Source organism: Brassica oleracea, chromosome C9 (assembly GCF_000695525.1).
Source record: "Brassica oleracea var. oleracea cultivar TO1000 chromosome C9, BOL, whole genome shotgun sequence".
In the NCBI taxonomy this organism is placed as follows: domain Eukaryota; kingdom Viridiplantae; phylum Streptophyta; class Magnoliopsida; order Brassicales; family Brassicaceae; genus Brassica; species Brassica oleracea.
The window spans coordinates 4,899,274-4,924,324 of record NC_027756.1 but is presented as its reverse complement, the minus strand read 5'-3'; the positions used below and the strand labels follow the sequence as shown (position 1 = coordinate 4,924,324).

Below are 25,051 nucleotides of genomic sequence, written 5' to 3'. Positions count from 1 at the left end.
AAGGGAGTGCAAACAAGAAGGAAAACGAAACCAGAGCATTACCTCGTTGCGTCCCCAGGTGTAGCAACGACCTTCAACATCCAACGCCACACAATGACACCTAGCTATAAACACATTCACACTGATAAAGATTCAATCTTTTGTACCAGATACAGTAAAAAAGGTAACAACTTTCTCCTTTAACCACAGATCGAAAAGAGAGAAACGATAGATTACCGAAACATGCATAGGTCGCCTACGAAAACATTAAAACAAATTGATAAAGTCATAATCAAACAAGGAGATCCACGAAGAAATCCAGATTCGTAAGGGAAAGACCTAGAGAGATTCGTTGACGGACTCCAGAACTCGAATCTCCTCATTTTTCTTCCCTCTCTTCGATTCAACAAGGAAGCTCTTTGTTTCCTAACGGAGTGGTAGTGGTGACGAGCTCGCCCGTTCCAAGAAGTGGAGAAGAAGATAGAGAGATTATCAAAAGCAAATCTCTCTAGTTGAATTAATTTGGAGAAGAAAAAAAAGAAAACATAGTCCGTTGGATTAATTTTGATCTGACGGTCTAGGATCAAGTAAATGCTGATCCACACCAAAAGCAAATCAACCAATTACAAAAAAAGATGAGGATAGATGGAAGAATGAATCTCGGCCTTTGATCCAAATAAATCAATGGCTCAGAAATAATAATACAAATTGTTTTATTTATTTATTTATAGTTATTATAAAAATTATCTAAACTTTAAAAATTTGATATCATAATTTAAATTTTTAAAAATCTAAATTTTGTATATGAATTTTGTGATTGTGTGATTGAGTAAAATATTAAAATAATAATATTTTAATAAGAATGTTTCTTTTTTAATATATTTTTGTTGTTTACTATTTTGTGGTTTAAATTTATTTTGTAAATGTATAATTTTAAATGTTATATATAGTTTGGATTAGTATATTTATCTTATAGAATTATAATTTATTTAAAATTTAAGATTTGATGTATTATGATATATGTTAATATGAGGTATGTGGTTTAGGGTTAAGGGTTAAGGGTTAAGGGTTAAGAGTTATAATTAATTATATGATTTGAGTTTTAGAATATACTTGGAGTTTAAGTTCAAAATTTATAATATAAGTTTGAAAGGATTAGATTTATAACTTTGTATGTAGAGTGTAAGTTTGGGGTTTAGGGATTTGGGTGTAGATTTAAGATTTAGTGTTTGAGGTTATATGGTTATTAGTAATGTTTATTATTTCAAAAAGCTAAAGAAAAAAAGTAAAATTATAAACTTATATTTTTGTTTTAAATTTTAGAGTTTGTGGTTTAGGTTTGAAATACTATATGCCTTTTCATTAACGATCCCAAAATTACAAGGTTAATACATGAACACATGAACTCCAAAAGAGAACATGTAACCATCAAACCTAGTGATAAACAAAATCAGAGAACGAGTTAGGCCAACTTAATACTAGTAAAAACTCTGCATCGAAACGTGTTTGGATGAGATACTGAGATTTGATACATAATAAGCCAAAAATAAACATTTCAACAAATATATATTTGATATGTTACATCTGTTAATCATACAATTTTTTGAAAAGCTTCTGTATTGATCTGTTGAAGAAATAATACTTCTCAGCTTTTGTCCTTCGAGTTTGGTGTATAGTTGATGATCGTGAGCTTCTTGATACCGTAACCAACTGGAACCAGTTTTCTGCAACAATTATTACTCACCACATGAGATCACAATAAACGCAATAGACACACATGCTTGCAGTAAAACAAAGAGAGAGAGAGAGAGGGGCTTACTCTCTTTGGGCTTCTTGGTGTCCTTCTTAGCAGCCTCACTCCCCTCTGCAACTTTTTTTCCTCCTCAGTCTCGTCACCATCATCGTCATCAGCTGCAGGTGCCTGTTCACAATCAATGGAGAAAAGCTTAACACAACTCGTGGACAGAGCATTCTCACTGTTTAATAATAGATTTATAAACCCTTATCAAGGTCGCATCTCACTGTTTAATGGAAAACTAGCTCAAACACACACACACAAAGGTCTATGATTTCTATTAAGCAGAAACTTAGAGCATCTCACTGTTTAATAATAGAGAACAGAAACTAAGATTTGAACAAGAATCAAGCATTCATGTAAAGACACCTCACCTTGAGCAGGTGCCTGTTCAGAATCAATGGAAAACTAGCTTAAACACACACACACACAGAGTTTTCTCTACTGAACAAAACTCGTGGATTACTAATATAAGTATCACCATATCAAAGGATTCTTCACTACTATAATGATTACCCTTTTCAAGTTCTATGATTTCTATAAAGCAGAAACTTAGAACATGGCATGTTTTCAATAATACAGAATAGAAAGAATCAAGCTTTCAGAGCAGCAGAGCCACCGATTGAAACTCCAACGGCTTTCCTAGGGAAACTGTAACAATTCGAAACTTGTTAGTTACTGAAAGTCAAATAACCTGATCCAAACCAAATCATCTCGAGGCACAGCCTTCTTTGCCTCAACCTATAAAAATGATTGTTACCACTTAACTTAATATGCAAAAAGATAAAGTTAAAAGATGGGTTTATGATTTTGGTACCGTGCGGCCATCGATGGTGTGTTTCTCCATGGTGACTCTTTCTGCAACACAAGGATCAGTAAAGACGACGAAACTGAAGCCACGAGCACGTCCTGTGGTACAGCACAGAGTCGCAACAGCTTGCCTTCACACAGAGAACTCAAGTTCAGCCACAAGAAGAGACAAATTATCAGCCCCTTATGATGTGTAACAAACCCAAAATCACAGTACATATGATTTTTATCAGATTAGGGATACAAACCTGGAAGAGATTGCCGTTTATCTGTTATTCCTCCTCGAGTACTGTTCTTCTTCTTCTTTCTTCAATTGCTGTTCCAATGCCATCCAAGATTCCACCGGAAATCTCAGAACCAACGCAGCTGCTAAACAAATAAATCGCAAACAAAGAGAAGAAGAAGAAGCTAGAGAATCGTTGTCACTTTCCAACACCAGAAGTTAAAATCGAAAACGAAGAAGAAGAGGAAAGAAGAAAAAAAACCTAGAGATAGAGTTTTAAGGTTTGGCTGAGAAAGCCAGAGACGATAGAAAGATATCGGATTGTTTGGGGATTTTTTCTGAACAATAGAGAAAGGAATCTGGAAAATAGTTTGCCTAATTTTTTCTAAGTGTCGGTTCCAAACGAAATTTTAGTTCCCTCTAAAAGAAAAATATGGTTCCAAAACCAAAATTTTGATTCCGCTTAGCGAAATTTTACCATACCATTTATCTAATGCTATTATATAGAACATAAATTTTAAAGTCATCTACTATAGCAGTTCAGTAAAACGTGCTATAACAATGTGCTATCAATGTGGACTTTTTTTGTAGTGTCCTAACACTCATAACACTCATTTACCAAAAAGAGGAGATTACGGAATAGGAGAGGCAAGAAGCAAGGGCAAAGAGAGGGGTTTGAAGGAGAATCTACAAAACATTGAAGAGAAGCAAAGGGAGATCCGGTCAAGTGTCTCAGGCTGTTTCTTCTCTAGAGGAAGTGTGGATTTTCATCTCTTATACACACAGGTTCAGTAAGCTCAAGTCTTAGCTTATTGTTGTGTTGTCTCTTGGTGAATAGAGAAACACTGAGGTGGTTGTGTAGAAAGCTCTTGTATACACTTGATGCTAGTGAATCGTTGAGAGTGTCGTCCTCTCTCCAGATGTACCAAAAGGGAACTGGGTAACCAAATCTTGTGTGTCTTTAACAAACTCAAACAACAATAAGAAGTGTGTTAAGGTTAATTAGTCAACTGAGATAAACCGGTTAATTAGTTAAGTAAATATCTCAACAAGTACAACTTTATTAAGATCAATATGTTACTACTATTCATAAGAGATGCGTGTTATTTATATTTTCTTCACTACAACAATTGTTGTTTGTTCTACTAATTAAGCATTAACTCAACGTTTTGTCAAAACAATTGATGCATCGTTTTCAAATTAATTTATGGTAATAACTATCACAACTGTTGTCTGTAGTGACCCAACTTGATATATCTTGCCGACAATTTGCAATGTATGAACGAAAACCACGCAAATAAACAGTAAACATAAAACTAGTCACGTTTTACGTATGCATGGACAATGAAATTAATAAGTGTTGTATCGTAACAGTTACATGTTTGTACATTCAAAATCTCATGAAATTTTCTTTTATCCACGCGAGCCTTTAAGGCTAACACAACACTGAAATCTTGAAATGAGATATGCATTCATTTACGTCAGTCATATAAATGTACTAATTAATTTTTTAAAAATTTGGTCAAGAATGTACTAACTAATTTGAATATCCGACAGGTATATGGATATGTAAACTCCGTAATTAGTTGATGGCTAAGCAGCTATATTGTTTTGTAAGGAATTTTGCACGTGATTGAGAATCTGGCTTGAAACATTATACAAGTATAGTAATTAAATCACTAATTAGTGAATTAAGTAATTTAGCAGTACTTAAAACAAAGAAAGCATTTAAGCCAATGAGAGGGACTTTTCATAATAATATTATGGAGCATGACCACATAATCATTGAGATTGGACACTCACAAGTTGTCACTGTTGAAACTGATGCAAACATTCTGAGTTTCTATTATTATTATTATTATTATTATTATTATTATTATTATTATTATTATTGTGAATGTGAACCCAGTCAAAATAGGTGTAGAAAGCGTGATAGAGAATAGAAAAAAAAAACTTTTGACAAAAGAAAGAATATAAAACAACAAGTGTGATAAGAAATTAAAAGCCGACAAAAGAAAAGGATGAAATAGAAATTAACTAATTTGGATTTAATCGAAAAAGGAAAAAGGGGGGACAGTGGGAGAGGAAGCACATGGGAGGACGAGAGAAGCTTGCTTTTTGGAAACTACACAATACCCCTAACTCTCATGTGCCTCTGCTTTTTACCCCATAATATTTTTAGATTTACAATATCATCCAAATAATGCCTAAAACGAAGTGGTAACTGATACTAATAAACATTTTCATTTCAGCATCGCAGTCAAATTTTAAACTAGCAATACTGTAAAATGTTTGTGAAAAAAAGAAGCGATACTGAAAAATGTAAACGTTATCATTTTATATGTTAATTTATATATATATATATATATATATAAGTAAACTAACTAAAATATTATACTAAACAAAAAATTGAGAGTCCATGTTTTATACTTTTATAGTATGAAAAATTTACACAGATTTATCATATAAGATTATACGGTTTGTCTAATTAGTTTATTTGGATTTTGAAGTTTTATCAATTTTGAATATTTAATCCTAGTTTTGACAGATTATAGAACCATCAACACTATACCATTGTTGATGTTTTTTTTAGTTTTACTGGTATGTTTGTTGTAAACATGGGTCCCATTGTTGATGTTTTTTTTAGTTTTACTGGTAGATGTTTGTTGTAAATATGGTTTTCTATAGTCGTTTGTGATAATTAATCCGGTAAATATGCTGCTAAGTGTTTTACACAAATGTACAGTTCTTAATGTATAGTACTATAGTTTTGATAATTCTAATTAGGATGTCGACAGACGCTAGCTCATGGTTGGTTTAGAGGTACGAGCCAGCCTGCTCCAGTCTTTCTCTGTTCTCTTCCCCATACCAAATAAAAAAAGTTGTATTGTAATCATGTAATTTATGACGTGATGTATAGCTATATCTTTGGACCTTCTATGGTTACAAAAAAGCTAACTATTTTCTTTTTAAGCTAAGGAAACGTCGGTCTGAGTAATAAAAGTACATATCTTTAACCTGTCTAACCGAAAGGTGCTTTTGATATAGAAAACAAGAAAAACAGAGAAAGGTACTTTTGTTTTGAGCCGGAGCAGGCCATGTTTGGTAAGACTGGGCTATCTGGGCCCTTCAAATTTCGTAAGATCCGGCTATCCGGCCCATTAATACTAGTTTATCAAACCCAAATATAAATTCGTTGAAAACAAGAAACGTCAAGAATTAGTTCAAAGACTCTTAAAATGGAGAAAAAGTAGTTTACAACTTCCAGATCATATGATTATGTAACTCAAAATCACAATGATTAGCAAGTTAATCGAATACTCGTATACCTCATTACATTTTGGTTTAAGGCAATGCAGAACACTCTCAATGGCAATAAATACACTTGTGGCTCAAGAATTGAAGAATACGTGTGTTGTGTTCTGATGATTGTACCTCTGGTTCATCATGATGCTGTCAGCTCAAGTCTGGTTGAGGTATTCGGCAGTTGCGTAACTCCCAAAAGCAGTGCATAAAGGCTACTCTTGCATGATGTTACAACGCTTGTAAGCAACGATGTGGCACAAGAGCCAATTTAGTCATGAGTTCGATGAGTTTCATTAAAGATACAAAACATTAAATTTCGATGAAGGCATGTGTTTAGGCGACTATATATGCTTCATTTTCTGATCTCTTTTCTTCTTCTCGTCTCTTCGGTTCAAAATTAGGAAACCTTGATTTCTACTTGCATATTCTGTGCTCCGTGAAGAACATGTCTAGGAGCAATCGGTGGGTGAAGAAGACAATCGACTCGCTCAAATGGCTTCTGTAGTGTATTAAGATCTCATTGTGAAAAGTTAAATGTTTGTGTCAAGAGAGACAAATGATTGGTCACTTGTACTTTGTTGATAGTGATTTGACACTGGACAATGTAACGACAAGCATTCACATTACTAACATAATAAAATTATTTATTGTCGGGGGTAGGTCAGGGCATTCGAACCGGAATCGGCCAGAATAACCGGAACAACTCGCAATTGTATTATTATATAAATTGATAGGTTTTTGCAAACTTTAACATACACTTTATTAATTAGTATTATTTTTAAAAAATTAAATTGCTATAAAAATATACATATTTACTAACAAAAAAAAACAATTCTCTTCTATTTTTGTCCGCTAAAACATAGGAACATTCATATGCATAAGAAGAATGTTACATTTCTTGATTTACAGAGAAATACTATATTTTCTTCTATAAATGTTGGATAGTATAATATTTATCTATTTCAAACAAAACATTGGAGTGAAACTCACATTTATTTCAATATGTTCCACTGAAATATAGAAATGTTATATTTCTCTCTATTTATATAAAATATTATATTTTTTTTCTATAAATGGTGGATAATATAATACCCTCGTTCTTTTGGTGAACATCAAAACCACCGTTGCGACAAAAAAATACAGGTGCAACGGAAGCAAATTTGACCGCACGGAGAATTAAAATGCTTACTCGTAAACCGCTGGAAATACAAAATAAGGAAAGCAATTAGACGCTGAAAAAAATCAGCGTTCCTTTCACCCCTTGCAATCAGCCGCAACGTCAAAAAAGCAGGTTGGCGTTGTTTCATGAGTGCTATGCTGGGATGTGTTTTGCCGTGGTGATAGTTCAAATTTTCTGTCGCAGCCGCTGGATTTGGCGTACGCCAAAAGAACATGGGTAATATTTATCTATTTAAAAAATATTTGAAAGAAACTCACATTTATTTTATAAATTTTCTATTTCTAAAAAAAAAAGGATTGGAATGATCTTATCTTTGTTCTCATAAAAATTTAGATTCTTTTGTTTGTTTAAATCTAAATAAAATTTTAACAAATCACGGATTTTGTTATGTTTTTAATTTAAGAAAAGAAAAGAAAGTCAAAAGAGCTATTAAAAAGGGTGAAAAAACCATCCAAAATCTCTCAAATGTCACCTGAAAAAAAGTAAAAAAATAAACAAAACGCTGCCCGAAACTCATGCCCGAACTGCCCGACTCCTTCCAAAGTAGTAATCCCCTTTCTCTCTCGATTCTATTTTTTTTCTTCTTGTTGATAAAAAAAATAAAAAAAAACTCTCTCTCTCTCTCTCTTTCTCTCTCTCGCTCGCTGGATCGAAAAGAAAAAAAAAAATCAAAGGCGGCTTTCGATTCGCGTTCTTCGGTCTCCGGCTCTCTACGGATTAATCGTTCTTCTCGTGGTTAGATATTCGCGGATCAGGTACTGGAATCGTAATCGTATCTCTTTCTTCTTCTTCTTCGTTTAATTAGGGTTTTCAATCGAATCGAATTGTGTATTTTGAAAAGGGGTAAAAAAAAAAATGAGAGACGTCGTCTATGCATGGGAGGGGGCTTTCTGAGGATAGGAAGAAAGGTCATCGTCGGCTTATGTTTAGACCTCCTTCGCGTCTAATTTCAAGCTTGGAGGCTTCTGGTTCTTCGTCTCTATCTCTCTCTTCACCTTCTTCCTTCTCTAAGGTAACGATTTGTCAAATATTCATTCAATTGGGTTTTAAAGTCGAGATTGGTCGAAGATTGGTTCAATTTGATTTAAAAGTTTTGATCTTTTTTTTCGCAGGACGGGAGGAGGATTAGTGTTGGTGACTGTGCTCTGTTCAAGCCACCTCAGGATTGTCCACCGTTCGTTGGTTTGATCCGTTTGCTGGTCCCGGAACGAGAAGGAGGCAGCTTTAAGGTTCGTGTGAATTGGCTGTATCGACCCGGTGAGTTAAAGCTTGGCAAGGGCGTCCTTTTGGAGGCTCAGCCTAACGAGATCTTTTATTCCTTTCACGAGGATGAGATACCGGCTGCGTCTTTGCTTCATCCGTGTAAAGTTACCTTTCTTCCCAAAGGCGTTGAACTCCCATCTGGAATCTCTTCGTTTGTTTGCTGGAGGGTTTATGATGTTATGAATGAGTCTATTTGGTGGCTCACTGATCAAGATTATATCGATGTGAGTGAGTGAGATCATGATCATTATTATCCAATTCTGTTTCTTATCTGGTTTTGACAAGTCTTTTTTTTTTTGTTCCTTATGCAGGAACGTCAACAAGAAGTAGATAACTTATTGCGTAAGACTCGTTCCAAGATGACATTACAGCAGGGTGGTCGTTCTCCCAAGTCAACGAATAGTCCGACAACATCTCAAGCGAAAACAGGAACAGAAGGTATGCAGAACAGCAGCTCCTCTTCTTCACAGGGTAAAGGAAGGAAGAGAGAGCGTGGTGATCAGGGTTCTGAATCTGTGAAAAGAGAACGCCCAAGTCGGATTGATGATGGTGGTTCTGGTTTTGTAAGAACAGAAAGCAGTTTGAAATCTGAGATTGCAAAAATTACTGAGAGAGGGAGGCTAGTGGATTCTGAAGGGGTTGAGAAATTGGTACAGCTCATGCTGCCTGAGAAGAACGAGAAGAAAACAGATTTGATTGGGCGATCCATTCTTGCAAGTGTTGTAGCAGCAACAGACAAGTTTGATTGCCTCAGTCGTTTTGTCCAGCTGAGGGGATTACCTGTTTTTGATGAGTGGCTACAGGAAATTCATAAAGGGAAAATTGGGGATGGGAGCAGTCCCAAAGACAATGGTAGATCAGTGGACGATTTTCTTTTGATCTTGCTGCGTGCTCTTGACAAGCTGCCTGTGAATCTCAATGCTCTTCAGACTTGCAACATTGGAAAGTCTGTTAACCATTTGCGATCACATAAGAACTCGGAAATCGGGAAAAAGGCAAGGAGCTTGGTTGACACATGGAAGAAACGTGTTGAGGCAGAAATGGATGCCAAGTCGGGATCTAATCAGGGTGCATCTTGGCCTGGAAGATATCGTCAGTCTGAAGTTTCTCATGGCGGTAGACATTCAGGTGTATCTGCTGATGCAGCCAGGACATCAGCATCTCATCAACATCCTTCTAAGTCCGTGTCTGTCATAATACCGTCAGATAACAACATGAAGTCTGCAACCACCTCTCCAAGTTCTACTAGATCAGCACCATCACTTGGAACAGGTGTAGCTGTCGTTAATGATGGGCAACAAAGAGATACTGGTGCAGTCCATAGGGAAGTTGGGCTGAGCAGGAGCTTCTCATCACAAAGAACAGCAACTGAAAAGACTCCTGACATACCTATGGCTGAAGGTTGCAGTAACAAGTTAATTGTTAAGCTGCCAAAACGTGGTCGCAGTCCGGCACAGAGTTTTAGTGGAGGTTCCTTTGAGGATCATGCAGCTGGTAGTAGCAGGGCTCCATCACCTGTTCCTTCAGAGAACAATGATACAAATCGACCTAATTTTAGCGTTGATGGGTCTAGTAAAATAGAAGATATTATCAAACCCACGTCTCCTACCTTAGGAGATGTTGTCAAACCTGGAAAAGGGGATAGTGGATCACACAGCTCAATGAATGCCTTGATTGAAAGTTGTGTCAGGGACTCTGAGGCAAATGCATGTGAGGCTGGTGTGGATGACGTTGGAATGAATCTTCTAGCTTCTGCTGCTGCTGATGAAATTTCCAAATCCCCTGTTGCATCACCCGCGGTATCAGATTCCTTGATGAATGAAATTTCAGAGAACCATACAACAGGTTTGCCTAACGAGCAAGCTGAAGCTCTTGCCAAGGATCCCACCATTGTTGAACATGTCAGTAGTAGTGGCGAGCAGTTGGCCTCTGTAGTGAATGTGATTGATTCTAAGCCCTCTGATTCAGAAATGGAAGAGTTGCAAAGATTGGTGGATCAGTGCCTAGAAAGCAATGAAAATTCAGATGATATTGCCCCAACCGCTGGGCACACATCAGGCATTAGGGGAAACATTTCTGATGATGGTGATAGTCGGGTAGTTGCTGACGTAAAGACTGAAGAGATATCAGAGACAGATGGAGTGGCAGATACAGTGATGAGGACAGGAAACTCTGCCTTACGTAAATGTAAAACCGTTGGCAAAAGTCAAAATGAGGATTCTTTGACTGTTGAAGATTCACACTTGGGTGCTGTTGGTGGTGCTCAGGTGGAAGATAAACCAAAGGTGATATTGAGTTCTGAGCTGGTTAATAAAATGGGTGAAGTGGTTTCAGTTTTGTCAGAGTTTGCCAAGGATAGGAGTACTGAAAATGTTGATAGATCGATGCCAGAGAAATTGTCTGATGATAATGATTGTGGTGGACCAGCTAACGATCGAAAGGCTGCTTGTACATCAGTGGAAACTTCTGCGCCAGCTGAATGTAAAGCCATCGTATTATGTCCCAAAGTAGAATCCTTGGTTGTTGCAAATTCACACTCTGATAACAAGGAAGAGCATAAACCCCCGGTAGTCTTGAGTTCTGAATTGGATAAAGAAACGGCTGAAGATGTAACTGTTTCGTCCAAGCTCTCCAAGGGCATAGCTGCAGAAAAGATGGACGTGGGGATTAATCATGTGAACCAGACAGATAAAAAGAGCAAGCCTGTGACAGCGCATCTGTACTCATCTTTAACTAACGGTGAAGTTGAGCATGTAGAGGCGTCTCTAAAGAGTGCTGAAGTCGGAAAACGGTGCGCCACGACAACATGTGATGATGGGGATGAAGCCGAGGAATGTACCTCTGTTGCCAAAGATGTTCCTTCAGTTTCAGCTTCAGCTTCAGCAGGGTCAGAGCTAGAAGCCAGAGTTGAATTTGATCTAAATGAAGGTTTCAGTGGGGATGATACACGAGATGGGAATTCAAATAACTTCTCTGGATCATTAACACCTACTCCTTTACAGCCCAGTCTACTTCCTGCATCCGTTACAGTTGCTGCTGCTGCAAAAGGTGCATTTGTTCCGCCTGATGATCTGTTGAGAAATAAAGCAACTGTTGGCTGGAGAGGATCTGCTGCCACTAGTGCCTTCCGGCCACCTGAGCCAAGAAAAGTCCAAGAGGTGGTGCCACTAAACATAAATAATGTGGCTTCCTGTGATGCTTCGACAACTGCTGGCAAGCAAACAAAGACATTCTTGGACTTCGACCTAAATGTACCGGATGAAAGAGTTCCTGAAGATCTGCCTTCCCAAAGATTTGCCAATCCCACAAATTCCTCTGGTGGGCTGGATCTTGATCTAAACAGACTTGATGATCCAGCTGATATGAATAATCATACGGTAAGCAGTGGTCATCGGGTGAATTCAACTTTTCAACAGACAAACTTATCTTCTGGTGGTAGTAGGGATTTTGATTTAAACGATGGACCTGCTGTCGATGATGTTAACGCCGAGTCATCTCTGGGTTTTAGTCAAAATTCCCGAAGTGCACAGCCAGTGATCAGTGGAATAAGGCCTGGCTTCTCATCTTGGTTTCCTGCTGTTAACAATTATTCAGCAATGAGTATTCCTCAAGTTTTGCCTGAACGAGGCAATGGACCGCAGAGAATGGTTGGTCCAACATCTGAAGTTTCATCATATACACCTGATATGTACAGAGGCCCTGTTTTACTGTCTTCTCCAGCAGTTTCATTCCCACCATCAGCATTTCAGTATCCTGGGTTTCCTTTTGGTTCCGGCTTTCCTCTTTCCTCAGCAAATTTTTCAGGTGCTTCAACACCATACATGGACTCTTCATCAAGTGGCAGGCTATGCTTCCCTCCTGTCAACTCTCAAATATTGGGTCCAGGAGTTGCCATCCCTTCTAACTACCCAAGGCCTTATGTCGTTAATCTCCCAAACAGCAATGGTGGAGTTTCGGACAGCAACAATGCAAAATGGTTGAGATCTGGTCTTGACTTGAATTCTGGACCAGGAGGGCATGAAACTGATGGCAGAGATGAAGCAGCACTTGTACAAAGACAGCTATCTTCCTCTGGTTCTTTACCCTTGAAAGACGAAGCAAGAATGTATCAAATGTTTGGTGGTACTCTCAAGAGGAAGGAACCAGACAGTGGTGGATGGGATGGATACAAGCAACCCTCTTGGCAATAACAAACCTCAGAATCTCTTTGTAGGCCGTTGCACTAAGCATGTAAGCATATTTTTACTCTCTTCTTTCACCTCTACCATCTTCTGTTTCTTTATATTATATCTCGCTGACTGTGTTTCTAATTCAATCTTTGTTGGCTCTTAGGTACTCTTGAAGATAAAAGCAGACGCTAACTTAGTTCCTTATCTCTTTTAGAGATGCAAGCGAGTGTTTAGTTTATGTTTTTTTTTTCTCTTTTTTTTGGAGCTCTGCTGTAAAAGAAAAAATGATGGTCATTGTTGGTATGAGACTGGTAAAATCTGACATGGTTTGTGTATTATATAGTCAGCAGCAACTCTTTTGTAGATTTTTTTTTACTTGTGGTTAGTTATGTTTGAATCCACATTTCAGAACTTTGTCTCTGTTATAACAAAATGGCTCATATATAGCAATAACAGGTAGTAACTGATTGTACCATCTGCTAACTCACAACCCACATGTGTACATAGTTCCTCCAAAAATCTCTCTATCCCCTGCGGTTTTCCCTCGGTGGTTGAAAGCTTGGGATTCAAGAGAGGTTTTGCAGAGGAAGAAAATGGTTATTGTGCTGCAGAAGCCATCAGCCATGTAACAACCAAAGGGGAGATTTTGTACCACTTCCTGGTACAATATAGGGAACAGTTGCAGCAAACGAAGCAAGACTTGGGGTTAAGAAACTCCACTATACAGCAAACTACGCAGCTCTTTTTGATTTGAATGATTCATTGTACCTTGATACAAAACCGTGCAAATGGTTGTCCTAAGATTCTTTAAAGAACCTGCATTGCTTCCACTCCACTGATCCCAACTCCTATATCTGCTTCTTGAAGCATTCCAACATCTTTTGCACCATCTCCAATTACCAGTTTTGACTAGTCTTGTCACCTATGCAAATATGGAACCTTCAGTTAGCTTAACCTTACTGTCTCAAAATCTTTGAGATGTTCTACATATTTTGTGCCTTGTGAAGAACATGTTTTGGAGCTATCGGTGAGTGAAGAAGACATATGTCAGTGGAAGCTACTCAAATAGCTTCTTAGTCTCATTGTAAAAAAAGTTAATGTCTGTGTCAAAGAGAGACAATGATTGGTCACTTGTACTTTGTTGACAGTGATTTGACACTGGACAATGTAACCACAAGATCCTCCCATAAAAATCATAAGCAAATAACTTGTTGTGGAGGGTAGGTCACCACATTCAAACCGAAATCAGCCAGAATAAACCGGATCAAATCATAAAAATTATTATATAAACTGATCGGTTTTGTAAACTTGTAGAAACAACTTGTTCATGCATGATTAAAATTTTAGTTTGCTTGTTATATAGATAATATCTCTTCTAGTTTTTTTCCACTTAAAATAGAATTTCTCAAATACATAAAGATTTTACTCCATTTTTTTTGAGGACACCCATTTTATAAGATCAAGTGTTAGTAGGAGCTGAGACGTTCCGAAGAAACGCTTCCTCCGACCGTATCTGATTTACATGGAAAAAGAAAACTCCACTATTTCTTGCCTTTTTGGTAAGAAAATCTACACAGATATTTCTGAATCTAAGGATATGGGAGATGCAAATTTTACTCTAATATATTATATATTTTTTTTCTATTTTTATATGAATGTTATATTTTCTTCTATAAATATTAGATAATACTTCTTCTGTTTCTTGAGAAGTGTCTTAGAGTTTTATTTTTGTTTCAAAGTGTGTCTTATTGTGTTTTCAATACAAAATTTTAAATAAATGTTCATTTTTAATCTTAATGTAATAGTGTATTAAATAAAAAAAAGAATTTAGTGTGTCAACGGAAAAAAATAGAGTTTCTAATTAATTTTTTAATACACGTGAAATTTTTTCAGAAGACACTTTTTATGAAACAAAATGAGCAGAATATTTTCCTAATTTTATTTTATAAAGTATTTATAAAGTATTAGAGTGAAACTCACATTTACTTTTCGAGTGTATTGATTGAAAATGATCCTAAATTTCGTTTGATTTTTATAAATGATCAGACTTTTTTTTTTGTGTTTAACCCAAATAACTTTTTTTTTTTTAATCACGAAGTTCGTTTTGTTTTAAATTTAGGAAAATTAAAAGGGGAGGGGAGAAAAGAAAACACACTCAAATGTCACCAGAAAACCAAAAACAAAATAAATAAAAACGCTGCCCGAAACACATGCCCGAACTGCCCCGACTCGTAGTACCCCCCCTTTTGCCTTCGTCTCTTCTCTCTCTCTCTCTCTCTCTCTCGATTTTATTTTTTCTTCTTCTTCTTCTTCGCTGGATCGAAAAACAAACAAGGGCGTGCTTTCGATTCGTGTTCAATCTCTCTCGCACTCTACGGGGGTTTCTGCTTCTTCTCGCTGTTGGATCTTCGCGGGTTGATTGGATCAGGTACTCGATTTCAAAAATCAATCCCTAAGGAATCGCATCTTCTTCTTTTAATCTCAATTAGGGTTTTTTTTTTTTTCAATTGTAATCGAAAACCAATTCTGAGAAGGAAGACGAAATTGTGTTTGTTTTGATTCGAAAGGGGAAAAAATGAGAGACGGCTATGCATGGGAGGGAGAAAGGTCATCGTCGTCTGCTTATGTTTAGACCTCCTTCGCGTCTAATCCTAACCGCTTCTTCTTCTTCTTCGTCCCTCTCTCTTTCTTCACCTTCTTCCTTCTCTAAGGTAACTTGATTCGTGTCAACTGGCTTTGATTGGTTCCGATTTGATTTTAGTTATGTTTGAATCCACATTTCAGAACTTTGTCTCTGTTATAACAAAATGGCTCATATATAGCAATAACAGGTAGTAACTGATTGTACCATCTGCTAACTCACAACCCACATGTGTACATAGTTCCTCCAAAAATCTCTCTATCCCCTGCGGTTTTCCCTCGGTGGTTGAAAGCTTGGGATTCAAGAGAGGTTTTGCAGAGGAAGAAAATGGTTATTGTGCTGCAGAAGCCATCAGCCATGTAACAACCAAAGGGGAGATTTTGTACCACTTCCTGGTACAATATAGGGAACAGTTGCAGCAAACGAAGCAAGACTTGGGGTTAAGAAACTCCACTATACAGCAAACTACGCAGCTCTTTTTGATTTGAATGATTCATTGTACCTTGATACAAAACCGTGCAAATGGTTGTCCTAAGATTCTTTAAAGAACCTGCATTGCTTCCACTCCACTGATCCCAACTCCTATATCTGCTTCTTGAAGCATTCCAACATCTTTTGCACCATCTCCAATTACCAGTTTTGACTAGTCTTGTCACCTATGCAAATATGGAACCTTCAGTTAGCTTAACCTTACTGTCTCAAAATCTTTGAGATGTTCTACATATTTTGTGCCTTGTGAAGAACATGTTTTGGAGCTATCGGTGAGTGAAGAAGACATATGTCAGTGGAAGCTACTCAAATAGCTTCTTAGTCTCATTGTAAAAAAAGTTAATGTCTGTGTCAAAGAGAGACAATGATTGGTCACTTGTACTTTGTTGACAGTGATTTGACACTGGACAATGTAACCACAAGATCCTCCCATAAAAATCATAAGCAAATAACTTGTTGTGGAGGGTAGGTCACCACATTCAAACCGAAATCAGCCAGAATAAACCGGATCAAATCATAAAAATTATTATATAAACTGATCGGTTTTGTAAACTTGTAGAAACAACTTGTTCATGCATGATTAAAATTTTAGTTTGCTTGTTATATAGATAATATCTCTTCTAGTTTTTTTCCACTTAAAATAGAATTTCTCAAATACATAAAGATTTTACTCCATTTTTTTTGAGGACACCCATTTTATAAGATCAAGTGTTAGTAGGAGCTGAGACGTTCCGAAGAAACGCTTCCTCCGACCGTATCTGATTTACATGGAAAAAGAAAACTCCACTATTTCTTGCCTTTTTGGTAAGAAAATCTACACAGATATTTCTGAATCTAAGGATATGGGAGATGCAAATTTTACTCTAATATATTATATATTTTTTTTCTATTTTTATATGAATGTTATATTTTCTTCTATAAATATTAGATAATACTTCTTCTGTTTCTTGAGAAGTGTCTTAGAGTTTTATTTTTGTTTCAAAGTGTGTCTTATTGTGTTTTCAATACAAAATTTTAAATAAATGTTCATTTTTAATCTTAATGTAATAGTGTATTAAATAAAAAAAAGAATTTAGTGTGTCAACGGAAAAAAATAGAGTTTCTAATTAATTTTTTAATACACGTGAAATTTTTTCAGAAGACACTTTTTATGAAACAAAATGAGCAGAATATTTTCCTAATTTTATTTTATAAAGTATTTATAAAGTATTAGAGTGAAACTCACATTTACTTTTCGAGTGTATTGATTGAAAATGATCCTAAATTTCGTTTGATTTTTATAAATGATCAGACTTTTTTTTTTGTGTTTAACCCAAATAACTTTTTTTTTTTTAATCACGAAGTTCGTTTTGTTTTAAATTTAGGAAAATTAAAAGGGGAGGGGAGAAAAGAAAACACACTCAAATGTCACCAGAAAACCAAAAACAAAATAAATAAAAACGCTGCCCGAAACACATGCCCGAACTGCCCCGACTCGTAGTACCCCCCCTTTTGCCTTCGTCTCTTCTCTCTCTCTCTCTCTCTCTCTCGATTTTATTTTTTCTTCTTCTTCTTCTTCGCTGGATCGAAAAACAAACAAGGGCGTGCTTTCGATTCGTGTTCAATCTCTCTCGCACTCTACGGGGGTTTCTGCTTCTTCTCGCTGTTGGATCTTCGCGGGTTGATTGGATCAGGTACTCGATTTCAAAAATCAATCCCTAAGGAATCGCATCTTCTTCTTTTAATCTCAATTAGGGTTTTTTTTTTTTTCAATTGTAATCGAAAACCAATTCTGAGAAGGAAGACGAAATTGTGTTTGTTTTGATTCGAAAGGGGAAAAAATGAGAGACGGCTATGCATGGGAGGGAGAAAGGTCATCGTCGTCTGCTTATGTTTAGACCTCCTTCGCGTCTAATCCTAACCGCTTCTTCTTCTTCTTCGTCCCTCTCTCTTTCTTCACCTTCTTCCTTCTCTAAGGTAACTTGATTCGTGTCAACTGGCTTTGATTGGTTCCGATTTGATTTAAAGTTTTGATCTTTTTTTTCGCAGGACGGGAGGAGGATTAGTGTTGGTGACTGTGCTCTGTTCAAGCCGCCTCAGGATTGTCCACCGTTCGTTGGTTTGATCCGTTTGCTGGTTCCGGAACGAGAAGGAGGCAGCTTTAAGGTTCGTGTGAATTGGCTGTATCGACCCGGTGAGTTGAAGCTTGGCAAGGGCGTCCTTTTGGAGGCTCAGCCTAACGAAGTCTTCTACTCCTTTCACGAGGATGAGATACCTGCTGCGTCTTTGCTTCATCCGTGTAAAGTTACCTTTCTTCCCAAAGGCGTTGAACTCCCATCTGGAATCTCTTCGTTTGTTTGCTGGAGGGTTTATGATGTTATGAACGAGTCTATTTGGTGGCTCACTGATCAAGATTATATCGATGTGAGTGAGTGAGATCATAATTCATTATTATCCAATTCTGTTTCTTCTCTGGTTTTGACAAGTCTTTTTTTTTTATGCAGGAACGTCAACAAGAAGTAGATAACTTATTGTGTAAGAGTTTACAGCAGTGTGGTTGTTCTCCTAGGTTAACAACATCTCAAGTGAAAACAGGAACAGAAGGTATGCAGAACAGTAGCTCCTCTTCTTCACAGGGCAAGGGAAGGAAGAGAGAGCGTGGTGATCAGGGTTCTGAATCTGTGAAAAGGGAACGTCCGAGCCGGGTTGATGATAGCGGTTCTGGTTTTGTAAGAAAAGAAAGCAGTTTGAAGTCTGAGATTGCAAAAATTACTGAGAGAGGCAGGCTAGTGGATTCTGAAGGGGTTGAGAAATTGGTACAGCTCATGCTACCTGAGAAGAATGAGAAGAAGACAGATTTGATTGGGCGGTCCATTCTTGCAAGTGCTGTAGCTGCAACAGACAAGTTTGACTGTCTCAGTCGTTTCGTCCAGCTGAGGGGTTTATCTGTTTTTGATGAGTGGCTACAGGAGATTCATAGAAGGAAAATTGGGGATGGGAGCAGTCCCAAAGACAATGATAGATCAGTGGACGAGTTTCTTTTGATTTTACTACGTGCTCTTGACAAGCTGCCTGTGAATCTCAATGCTCTTCAGACTTGCAACATTGGGAAGTCTGTTAATCGATTGCGATCACATAAGAACTCAGAAATTGGGAAAAAGGCAAGGAGCTTGGTTGATACATGGAAGAAACGTGTTGAGGCAGAAATGGATGCCAAGCCTGGAAGACCTCGTCAGTCTGAAGTTTCCCATGGCAGTAGACACTCAGTTGTATCCTTTGATGCAACCAAGACATCAGTATCTCCTCTGCATCCTTTTAAGTCCGTGTCCGGTATTTCAGATAACAGCGTGAAGTCTGCAACCACCTCTCCAAGTTCTACTAGATCAGCCCCATCACCTGGAACAGGTGTTGCTGTTGCTAACGTTGGGCAGCAAAGAAATACTGTTGCAGTCCACGCAGAAGTTGGGCTGAGCAGGAGCATCTCATCACAAAGAACTGTAACTTTTGAGAAAGCTGAAGGTTGTAGCAATAAGTTGATGGTTAAGCTGCCTAAATGTGGTGAACGTGGTGATGGGCACGAGAAGGCTGTTAATGAGTCTAGTAAAATAGAAGATATTGTCAAGCCCACGTCTCCTACCTCAGGAGATGATGTCAAAACTGGAAAAGGACATGGTGAATCACACAGCTTAATGAATGCTTTGATTGAAAGTTGTGTCAGGGACTCTGAGGCGAATGCATGTGTGGCTGGTGCAGATGATGTTGGAATGAATCTTCTAGCTACTGTTGCTGCTGATGAAATGTCCAAATCCCCTGTTGCATCACCCTCGGTATCTCGGGTTTCAGATTCTTTGGATGGCATGCCTAGCGAGCAAGCTGAGAATGTGAATCCCACCATTGTTGAACATGTCAGTAGTAGTGGCGAGCAGTTGGCCGTTGTAGAGAATGAAAATGATTCTAAGCCGGGAGATCTTGATGATAACTCCGATTCAGAAATCGAAGAGTTGCAAAGATTGGTGGATCAGTGCCTAGAAAGCAATGAAAATTCAGATGATATTGCCCCAACCGCTGGGCACACATCAGGCATTGGGGGAAACATTTCTGATGATGGTGATAGTGGGGTAGTTAGTGACCAAAAGACTGAAGAGATATCAGAGACAGATGGAGTGGCAGATACAGTGATGAGGACAGGAAACTCTGCCTTACGTATATGTAAAACCATTGGCAAAAGTCAAAATGCAGATTCTTTGACTGCTGAAGATTCACACTTGGAGGCTGCTGGTGGTGCTCAGGTGGAAGATAAACCAAAGGTGATATTAAGTTCTGAGCTAGTTAATAAAATGGGTGAAGTGGTTTCAGTTTTGTCAGAGTTTACCAAGGATAGGAGTACTGAAAATGTTGATAGATCGATGCCAGAGAAATTGTCTGATGATAATGATTGTGGTGGACCAGCTAACGATCGAAAGGCTGCTTGTACATCAGTGGAAACTTCTGCGCCAGCTGAATGTAAAGCCATCGTATTATGTCCCAAAGTAGAATCCTTGGTTGTTGCAAATTCACACTCTGATAACAAGGAAGAGCATAAACCCCCGGTAGTCTTGAGTTCTGAGTTGGATAAAGAAACGGCTGAAGATGTAACTGTTTCGTCCAAGCTCTCCAAGGGCATAGCTGCAGAAAAGATGGACGTGGGGATTAATCATGTGAACCAGACAGATAAAAAGAACAAGCCTGTGACAGCTCATCTGGATTCATCTGTAACTAAGATTGAAGTTGAGCATGTGGAGGCGTCTCTAAAGAGTGCTGAAGTCGGAAAACAGTGCGCCACGACAACATGTGCTGATGGGCATGAAACAGAGGAATTTACCTCTGCTGCCAAAGATCTTCCCTCAGTTTCAGCTTTAGCAGGGTCAGAGCTGGAAGCCGGAGTTAAATTTGACCTAAATGAAGCTTTCAGTGGGGATGACACACGAAAGGAGAATTCAAGTAACTTCTCTGGATCGTTGTCTTTGACATCTACTCCTTTACAAACCAGTCGACCTCCTGCATCCATTACAGTTGCTGCTGCTGCAAAGGGTGCTTTTGTTCCGCGTGATGATCTGTTGAGAAATAAACCAGCTGTTGGGTGGAGAGGATCTGCTGCCACTAGCGCCTTCCGACCAGCTGAGCCAAGAAAAGTCCAAGAGGTGGTGCCACTAAGCATGAATAATGTGGCTTCCTGTGATGCTTCTACAACCGCTGGCAAGCAAACAAAGACATTCTTGGACTTCGACCTAAATGTACCGGATGAAAGAGTTCTTGAAGATCTGCCTTCCCAAAGATTTGCCAATCCCACAAATCCCTGTGGCGTACTGGATCTTGATCTAAACAGACTTGATGATCCAGCCGATATGAATAATCATACGGTAAGCAGTGGTCATCGGGTGAATTCAACTTTTCAACAGACAAACTTATCTTCTGGTGGTAGTAGGGATTTTGATTTAAACGATGGACCTGCTGTTGATGATGTTAACGTTGTTGAATCATCTCTGGGTTTTAGTCAAAATTCCCGAAGTGCACAGCCAATGATCAGTGGAATAAGGCCTGGCTTCTCATCTTGGTTTCCTGCTGTAAACAATTATTCAGCAATGAGTATTCCTCAAGTCTTGCCTGAACGAGGCAATGGACCGCAGAGAATGGTTGGTCCAACATCTGAAGTTTCATCATATACACCTGATATGTACAGAGGCCCTGTTTTACTGTCTTCTCCAGCAGTTTCATTCCCACCATCAGCATTTCAGTATCCTGGGTTTCCTTTTGGTTCCGGCTTTCCTCTTTCCTCAGCAAATTTTTCAGGTGCTTCAACACCATACATGGACTCTTCATCAAGTGGCAGGCTATGCTTCCCTCCTGTCAACTCTCAAATATTGGGTCCAGGAGTTGCCATCCCTTCTAACTACCCAAGACCTTATGTCGTTAATCTCCCAAACGGTAGTAGCAATGGTGGAGTTTCGGACAGCAGCAACAATGCAAAATGGTTTAGATCTGGTCTTGACTTGAACTCTGGACCAGGAGGGCATGAAACTGACGAAGCCGCACTCGTACAAAGACAACTATCTTCCTCTGGTTCTTTACCTTTGAGAGATGAAGCAAGAATGTATCAAATGTCAGGTGGTACTCTCAAGAGGAAGGAACCAGACGGTGGGTGGGATGGAGGAGGATATAAGTAATCGTTATGGCGAATAACAAGCCTGTGAATTTCTTTGTAGGCCGTTGCACTAAGGCTGTAAGCATATTTTTTCTCTCTTCTCTCACCTTATGTTATCTCATGTTTGTTTCTCTCTCGTTCTCTGACTTTGTTTCGTATTCCTCTTTGTTCGCTCTAGGTACTCTGAAGATAAAAGCAGACAGCACGCCACAAAGGACAGCAGTTTCTTAGGGAAAAAAAAAAATCTGACCCCTGTGTTTTACAATCATTCGAGTAGATACACCTCCAAACAGTTTCTGTTTTTCACAGGCATGGCTTATAAAACTCTCAGATAGATAAACCAAGACCGTCATCATCATCGCTTTGTTTATTTGCTCTCATCTCCCAGAGTTTTACCAGGTGATCTTTTTAAAAACAACACACTACTCTTTGCCTTGTCTAACATCTATGTATCTGGACCAAAAGGCAAGACAAGAGTGTTTAGTTTATGTTTTTTTTATAAAGTTCTTCTGTAAGAAAGAAAAAATGATGGTGATGGTCCTTGAAGCATTGTTGGTATATGAGACTGAGAGATTAAAATTTGCCATGGTTTGTATTATATAGTCAGAACTCTTTTCTAGATTGTTCTACTTGTGGTAGTTATGTGTCGAACAAGTGAACACTTTTACTCTCTGTTGCAACAAAATGGCTGATGATATATATTGCAGTGACAGGGTTGAAACAAATAAAACATAATTGAGTTTGACAATAATAGTAAAAGCTCTCTATCTCTCTCTTCCATGTAAACTATTGATTGACTATGATTCAATCTATATATATATATATAATGTCTCTCATTTATCATACAAACTCAAAAGTGGAATACAAAAACATCAGACAGAGTTTGGGTTATCAACTTATCATCAATGCCGGGTCACTATCCTCCCACACAAAACGTTTCTGTCCAAAAACAAAGAGGTGAAGTCAGTGTCTTTTTTCAAAGGAATCTAGAAGCAGAAGTCTATGAAGGTTTGTTGTGTTACACTCACGATAAACACCCGTGGTGATTCGACTGTTGCTTCTTCTTTTTCTTGGTCTTGCCCTTCTGTTTAAGCACCGGTTTGATCACTTCCTTGATTGCCGAATCAAAAACTGCTTTGACATTCTGCAAAATGTAAACTCTCAACGCTCAAGAGTTGTCTTAAGACTATGCAGGTCGAGTCAATGTAAATGAATCTGTTATATACCTGTTGAGTTTTTGAGCTACATTCAATGTAATATGTTGCACCAATGAGCTTACGCAACTCCTCTCCCTGTCATACCAAAACGTTTAACTCATACACACACAAAGCTACTGAAATCTACTGAGATCAAACCTGTGCAGTAGTTACAGGGGATAGTCCAGGATGGTCAGCCAGATAATGCTTATCCTCACGGAGATCTACATTTTGATGTAGTAAGAATCAATAATACATGTAACATATCTGAAACAATGCAGAGGCAAATGCTCATCAGTTTCTTACCTAATTTGGTACCGACAAGAACTAATGGAACTCCTGGAGCAAAGTGTTGGAGTTCAGGGATCCACTGAGACTCAACGAGAAGAAGTCATACATAACATTAGAAATGACTTGACATTGTTACAAGTCTTATTGAGTTCAAAGAGAGATGCATGAATCAAAACCTTTTTAAAAACATTCTCGTAGCTAGCTCGGCTAACCAATGAGAAAGACAAGACGAAGACATCTGCTCCTCTGTAGCTTAAAGGCCTTAATCTGTTATAGTCTTCTTGTCCTGCAAAACAAAACACAAACCCAAACAGGATCTTGGTCTATGCAACAATATCTCAAATCAATCAAAAGAAAATAAATGTTGGTTACCAGCAGTATCCCATAGCCCTAAGTTCACAGTAGTTCCTTCAACTACAACGTTTGCACTAAAGTTGTCAAAAACCGTTGGTACATAGTCCTGTTTACAACCAATTCACAGTTTTGCATAAATCAACTCTAAAGAAAGATTGTTAGGAGAAAGAGAACACAAAAGCTGGACTAACACACAAAAACCTGGATCTTAGTTCATGCATAATCCCTAGTAAAGGAGCTAACTTTGAATTACACAGATGAATTCTAAGAACCTTTAAGCAATGGGGATGCTAAAATTTGACAAACCCAGAAAGATTTTCAGTAAAAGATCAAAACTTTCAAGAACATTCTGAAGAATCCAGATGTTGTTAGGAGAAACACAAAGCTGGATCTTAGTTCATGCATAATCCCTATAAAAAAGGAGCTAACTTTGAATCACACAGATGAATTCTAAGAACCTTTTAGCAATGGGGAAGCTAAAATTTGACAAACCCAGAAAGATTTTCAGTAAAAGATTGGAACTTTCAAGTGAATCTGAGAAACCCAGATGAGATTCTTGATCAAAATTAGAGAGAGAGAGAGAGAGGTGTAATTAACGAGCTACTCACAGTAGGGAACTTGTTGCTGGTATAGCAGATGAGCATACAGGTTTTACCAACGGCACCATCACCAACAGTTACACATTTGATGAACTTTGAAGCACTTGAAGCCATTCTTCTTCTCTACAACACATTCACAAGAAGAAGAATAAAACAGAGAGAGATAAAAGTTGGGTGATTACTTTAATATGAGAGGAGTGAGATAATTAAATATAATGTGTTTAAATGGGTGTTTGTTGGCTTTGTTTTGAAGGAGCGGTGGTGAACTCACATGATGAGCATCCATCTTTTGCTTCTTGAGTTAATGACGCAACACCAGTTGTTCCAATACATATTATTACGCCACGGTAATAACCATTTACTATGCAGTCTTTAATAATAGTCACGTTGAGCAATAGTGACAAGTCAAGATGGCTGATGATGTCATTCATATGTGTATGCATTAACATGTACTGTTGAATGCATGTGTTTTGTTATTTTCGTGTTTCTCTCGGATATGCCATGTGAAATAGTATAGACTATAGAGCATGAAAACTTCTTCAATGGTGAGAGACTCATAATAAGTATCTAACCAAATGCAATATTAGTTTTAATTA

The 25,051-nt window shown here is 37.9% G+C and overlaps 3 protein-coding genes and 2 long non-coding RNA genes across 7 annotated transcripts; 2 read left to right on the top strand and 3 right to left on the bottom strand.

The window, feature by feature from the left end:
- Positions 1-1,470: 1,470 nt before the first annotated feature.
- Positions 1,471-2,208, bottom strand: LOC106316794. The gene is made up of 2 exons (XR_001264968.1): positions 1,799-2,208; positions 1,471-1,703 (listed from the first exon to the last, which is right to left on the bottom strand). It is a non-coding gene; the product is annotated as an uncharacterized LOC106316794 (long non-coding RNA).
- A 6-nt stretch (positions 2,209-2,214) lies between these two features.
- Positions 2,215-3,232, bottom strand: LOC106316793. Of its 2 annotated transcripts, none has more exons than XR_001264967.1 (3): positions 2,833-3,232; positions 2,592-2,729; positions 2,215-2,515 (listed from the first exon to the last, which is right to left on the bottom strand). It is a non-coding gene; the product is annotated as an uncharacterized LOC106316793 (long non-coding RNA). The 2 variants fall into 2 exon arrangements; XR_001264966.1 differs by having other exon boundaries at positions 2,592-2,715.
- A 4,666-nt stretch (positions 3,233-7,898) lies between these two features.
- Positions 7,899-13,137, top strand: LOC106315439. Its single transcript, XM_013753165.1, has 5 exons — positions 7,899-8,048; positions 8,135-8,305; positions 8,406-8,780; positions 8,868-12,786; positions 12,889-13,137. The coding sequence occupies exons 2-4, from the start codon at positions 8,165-8,167 to the stop codon at positions 12,744-12,746; spliced, it is 4,395 nt and encodes a 1,464-aa protein (XP_013608619.1). The 5' UTR covers positions 7,899-8,048; positions 8,135-8,164; the 3' UTR covers positions 12,747-12,786; positions 12,889-13,137.
- A 1,801-nt stretch (positions 13,138-14,938) lies between these two features.
- LOC106315441 lies at positions 14,939-22,634 on the top strand. The gene is made up of 5 exons (XM_013753166.1): positions 14,939-15,153; positions 15,293-15,436; positions 17,884-18,258; positions 18,339-22,093; positions 22,194-22,634. Exons 2-4 carry the CDS (start codon positions 15,314-15,316, stop codon positions 22,035-22,037), a joined length of 4,197 nt encoding a protein of 1,398 aa, XP_013608620.1. The 5' UTR covers positions 14,939-15,153; positions 15,293-15,313; the 3' UTR covers positions 22,038-22,093; positions 22,194-22,634.
- Positions 22,516-24,712, bottom strand: LOC106315442 (rac-like GTP-binding protein ARAC10). Of its 2 annotated transcripts, none has more exons than XM_013753168.1 (8): positions 24,465-24,712; positions 23,875-23,962; positions 23,679-23,788; positions 23,518-23,581; positions 23,371-23,435; positions 23,242-23,307; positions 23,038-23,159; positions 22,516-22,954 (listed from the first exon to the last, which is right to left on the bottom strand). In XM_013753168.1, exons 1-7 carry the CDS (start codon positions 24,567-24,569, stop codon positions 23,040-23,042), a joined length of 618 nt encoding a protein of 205 aa, XP_013608622.1. In that variant the 5' UTR covers positions 24,570-24,712; the 3' UTR covers positions 22,516-22,954; positions 23,038-23,039. The 2 variants fall into 2 exon arrangements, with proteins under 2 accessions (XP_013608622.1, XP_013608621.1); XM_013753167.1 differs by having other exon boundaries at positions 23,044-23,159; positions 24,465-24,711.
- Positions 24,713-25,051: the final 339 nt, after the last annotated feature.

Bases quoted from the DNA above. Each gene is read 5' to 3' on its own strand.
- LOC106315439 (XM_013753165.1), top strand. From the start codon at position 8,165: ATGCATGGGAGGGGGCTTTCTGAGGATAGGAAGAAAGGTCATCGTCGG. The intron at 8,306-8,405 runs GTAACGATTTGT...TTTTTTTCGCAG, and splicing joins CACCTTCTTCCTTCTCTAAG to GACGGGAGGAGGATTAGTGT. The intron at 8,781-8,867 runs GTGAGTGAGTGA...TTCCTTATGCAG, and splicing joins CTGATCAAGATTATATCGAT to GAACGTCAACAAGAAGTAGA.
- LOC106315441 (XM_013753166.1), top strand. From the start codon at position 15,314: ATGCATGGGAGGGAGAAAGGTCATCGTCGTCTGCTTATGTTTAGACCT. The intron at 15,437-17,883 runs GTAACTTGATTC...TTTTTTTCGCAG, and splicing joins CACCTTCTTCCTTCTCTAAG to GACGGGAGGAGGATTAGTGT. The intron at 18,259-18,338 runs GTGAGTGAGTGA...TTTTTTATGCAG, and splicing joins CTGATCAAGATTATATCGAT to GAACGTCAACAAGAAGTAGA.
- LOC106315442 (XM_013753167.1), bottom strand. From the start codon at position 24,569: ATGGCTTCAAGTGCTTCAAAGTTCATCAAATGTGTAACTGTTGGTGAT. The intron at 23,789-23,874 runs GTAACCAACATT...TTTGTTTTGCAG, and splicing joins AGGGCTATGGGATACTGCTG to GACAAGAAGACTATAACAGA. The intron at 22,955-23,043 runs GTGAGTGTAACA...GTTTTTGGACAG, and splicing joins AATCACCACGGGTGTTTATC to AAACGTTTTGTGTGGGAGGA.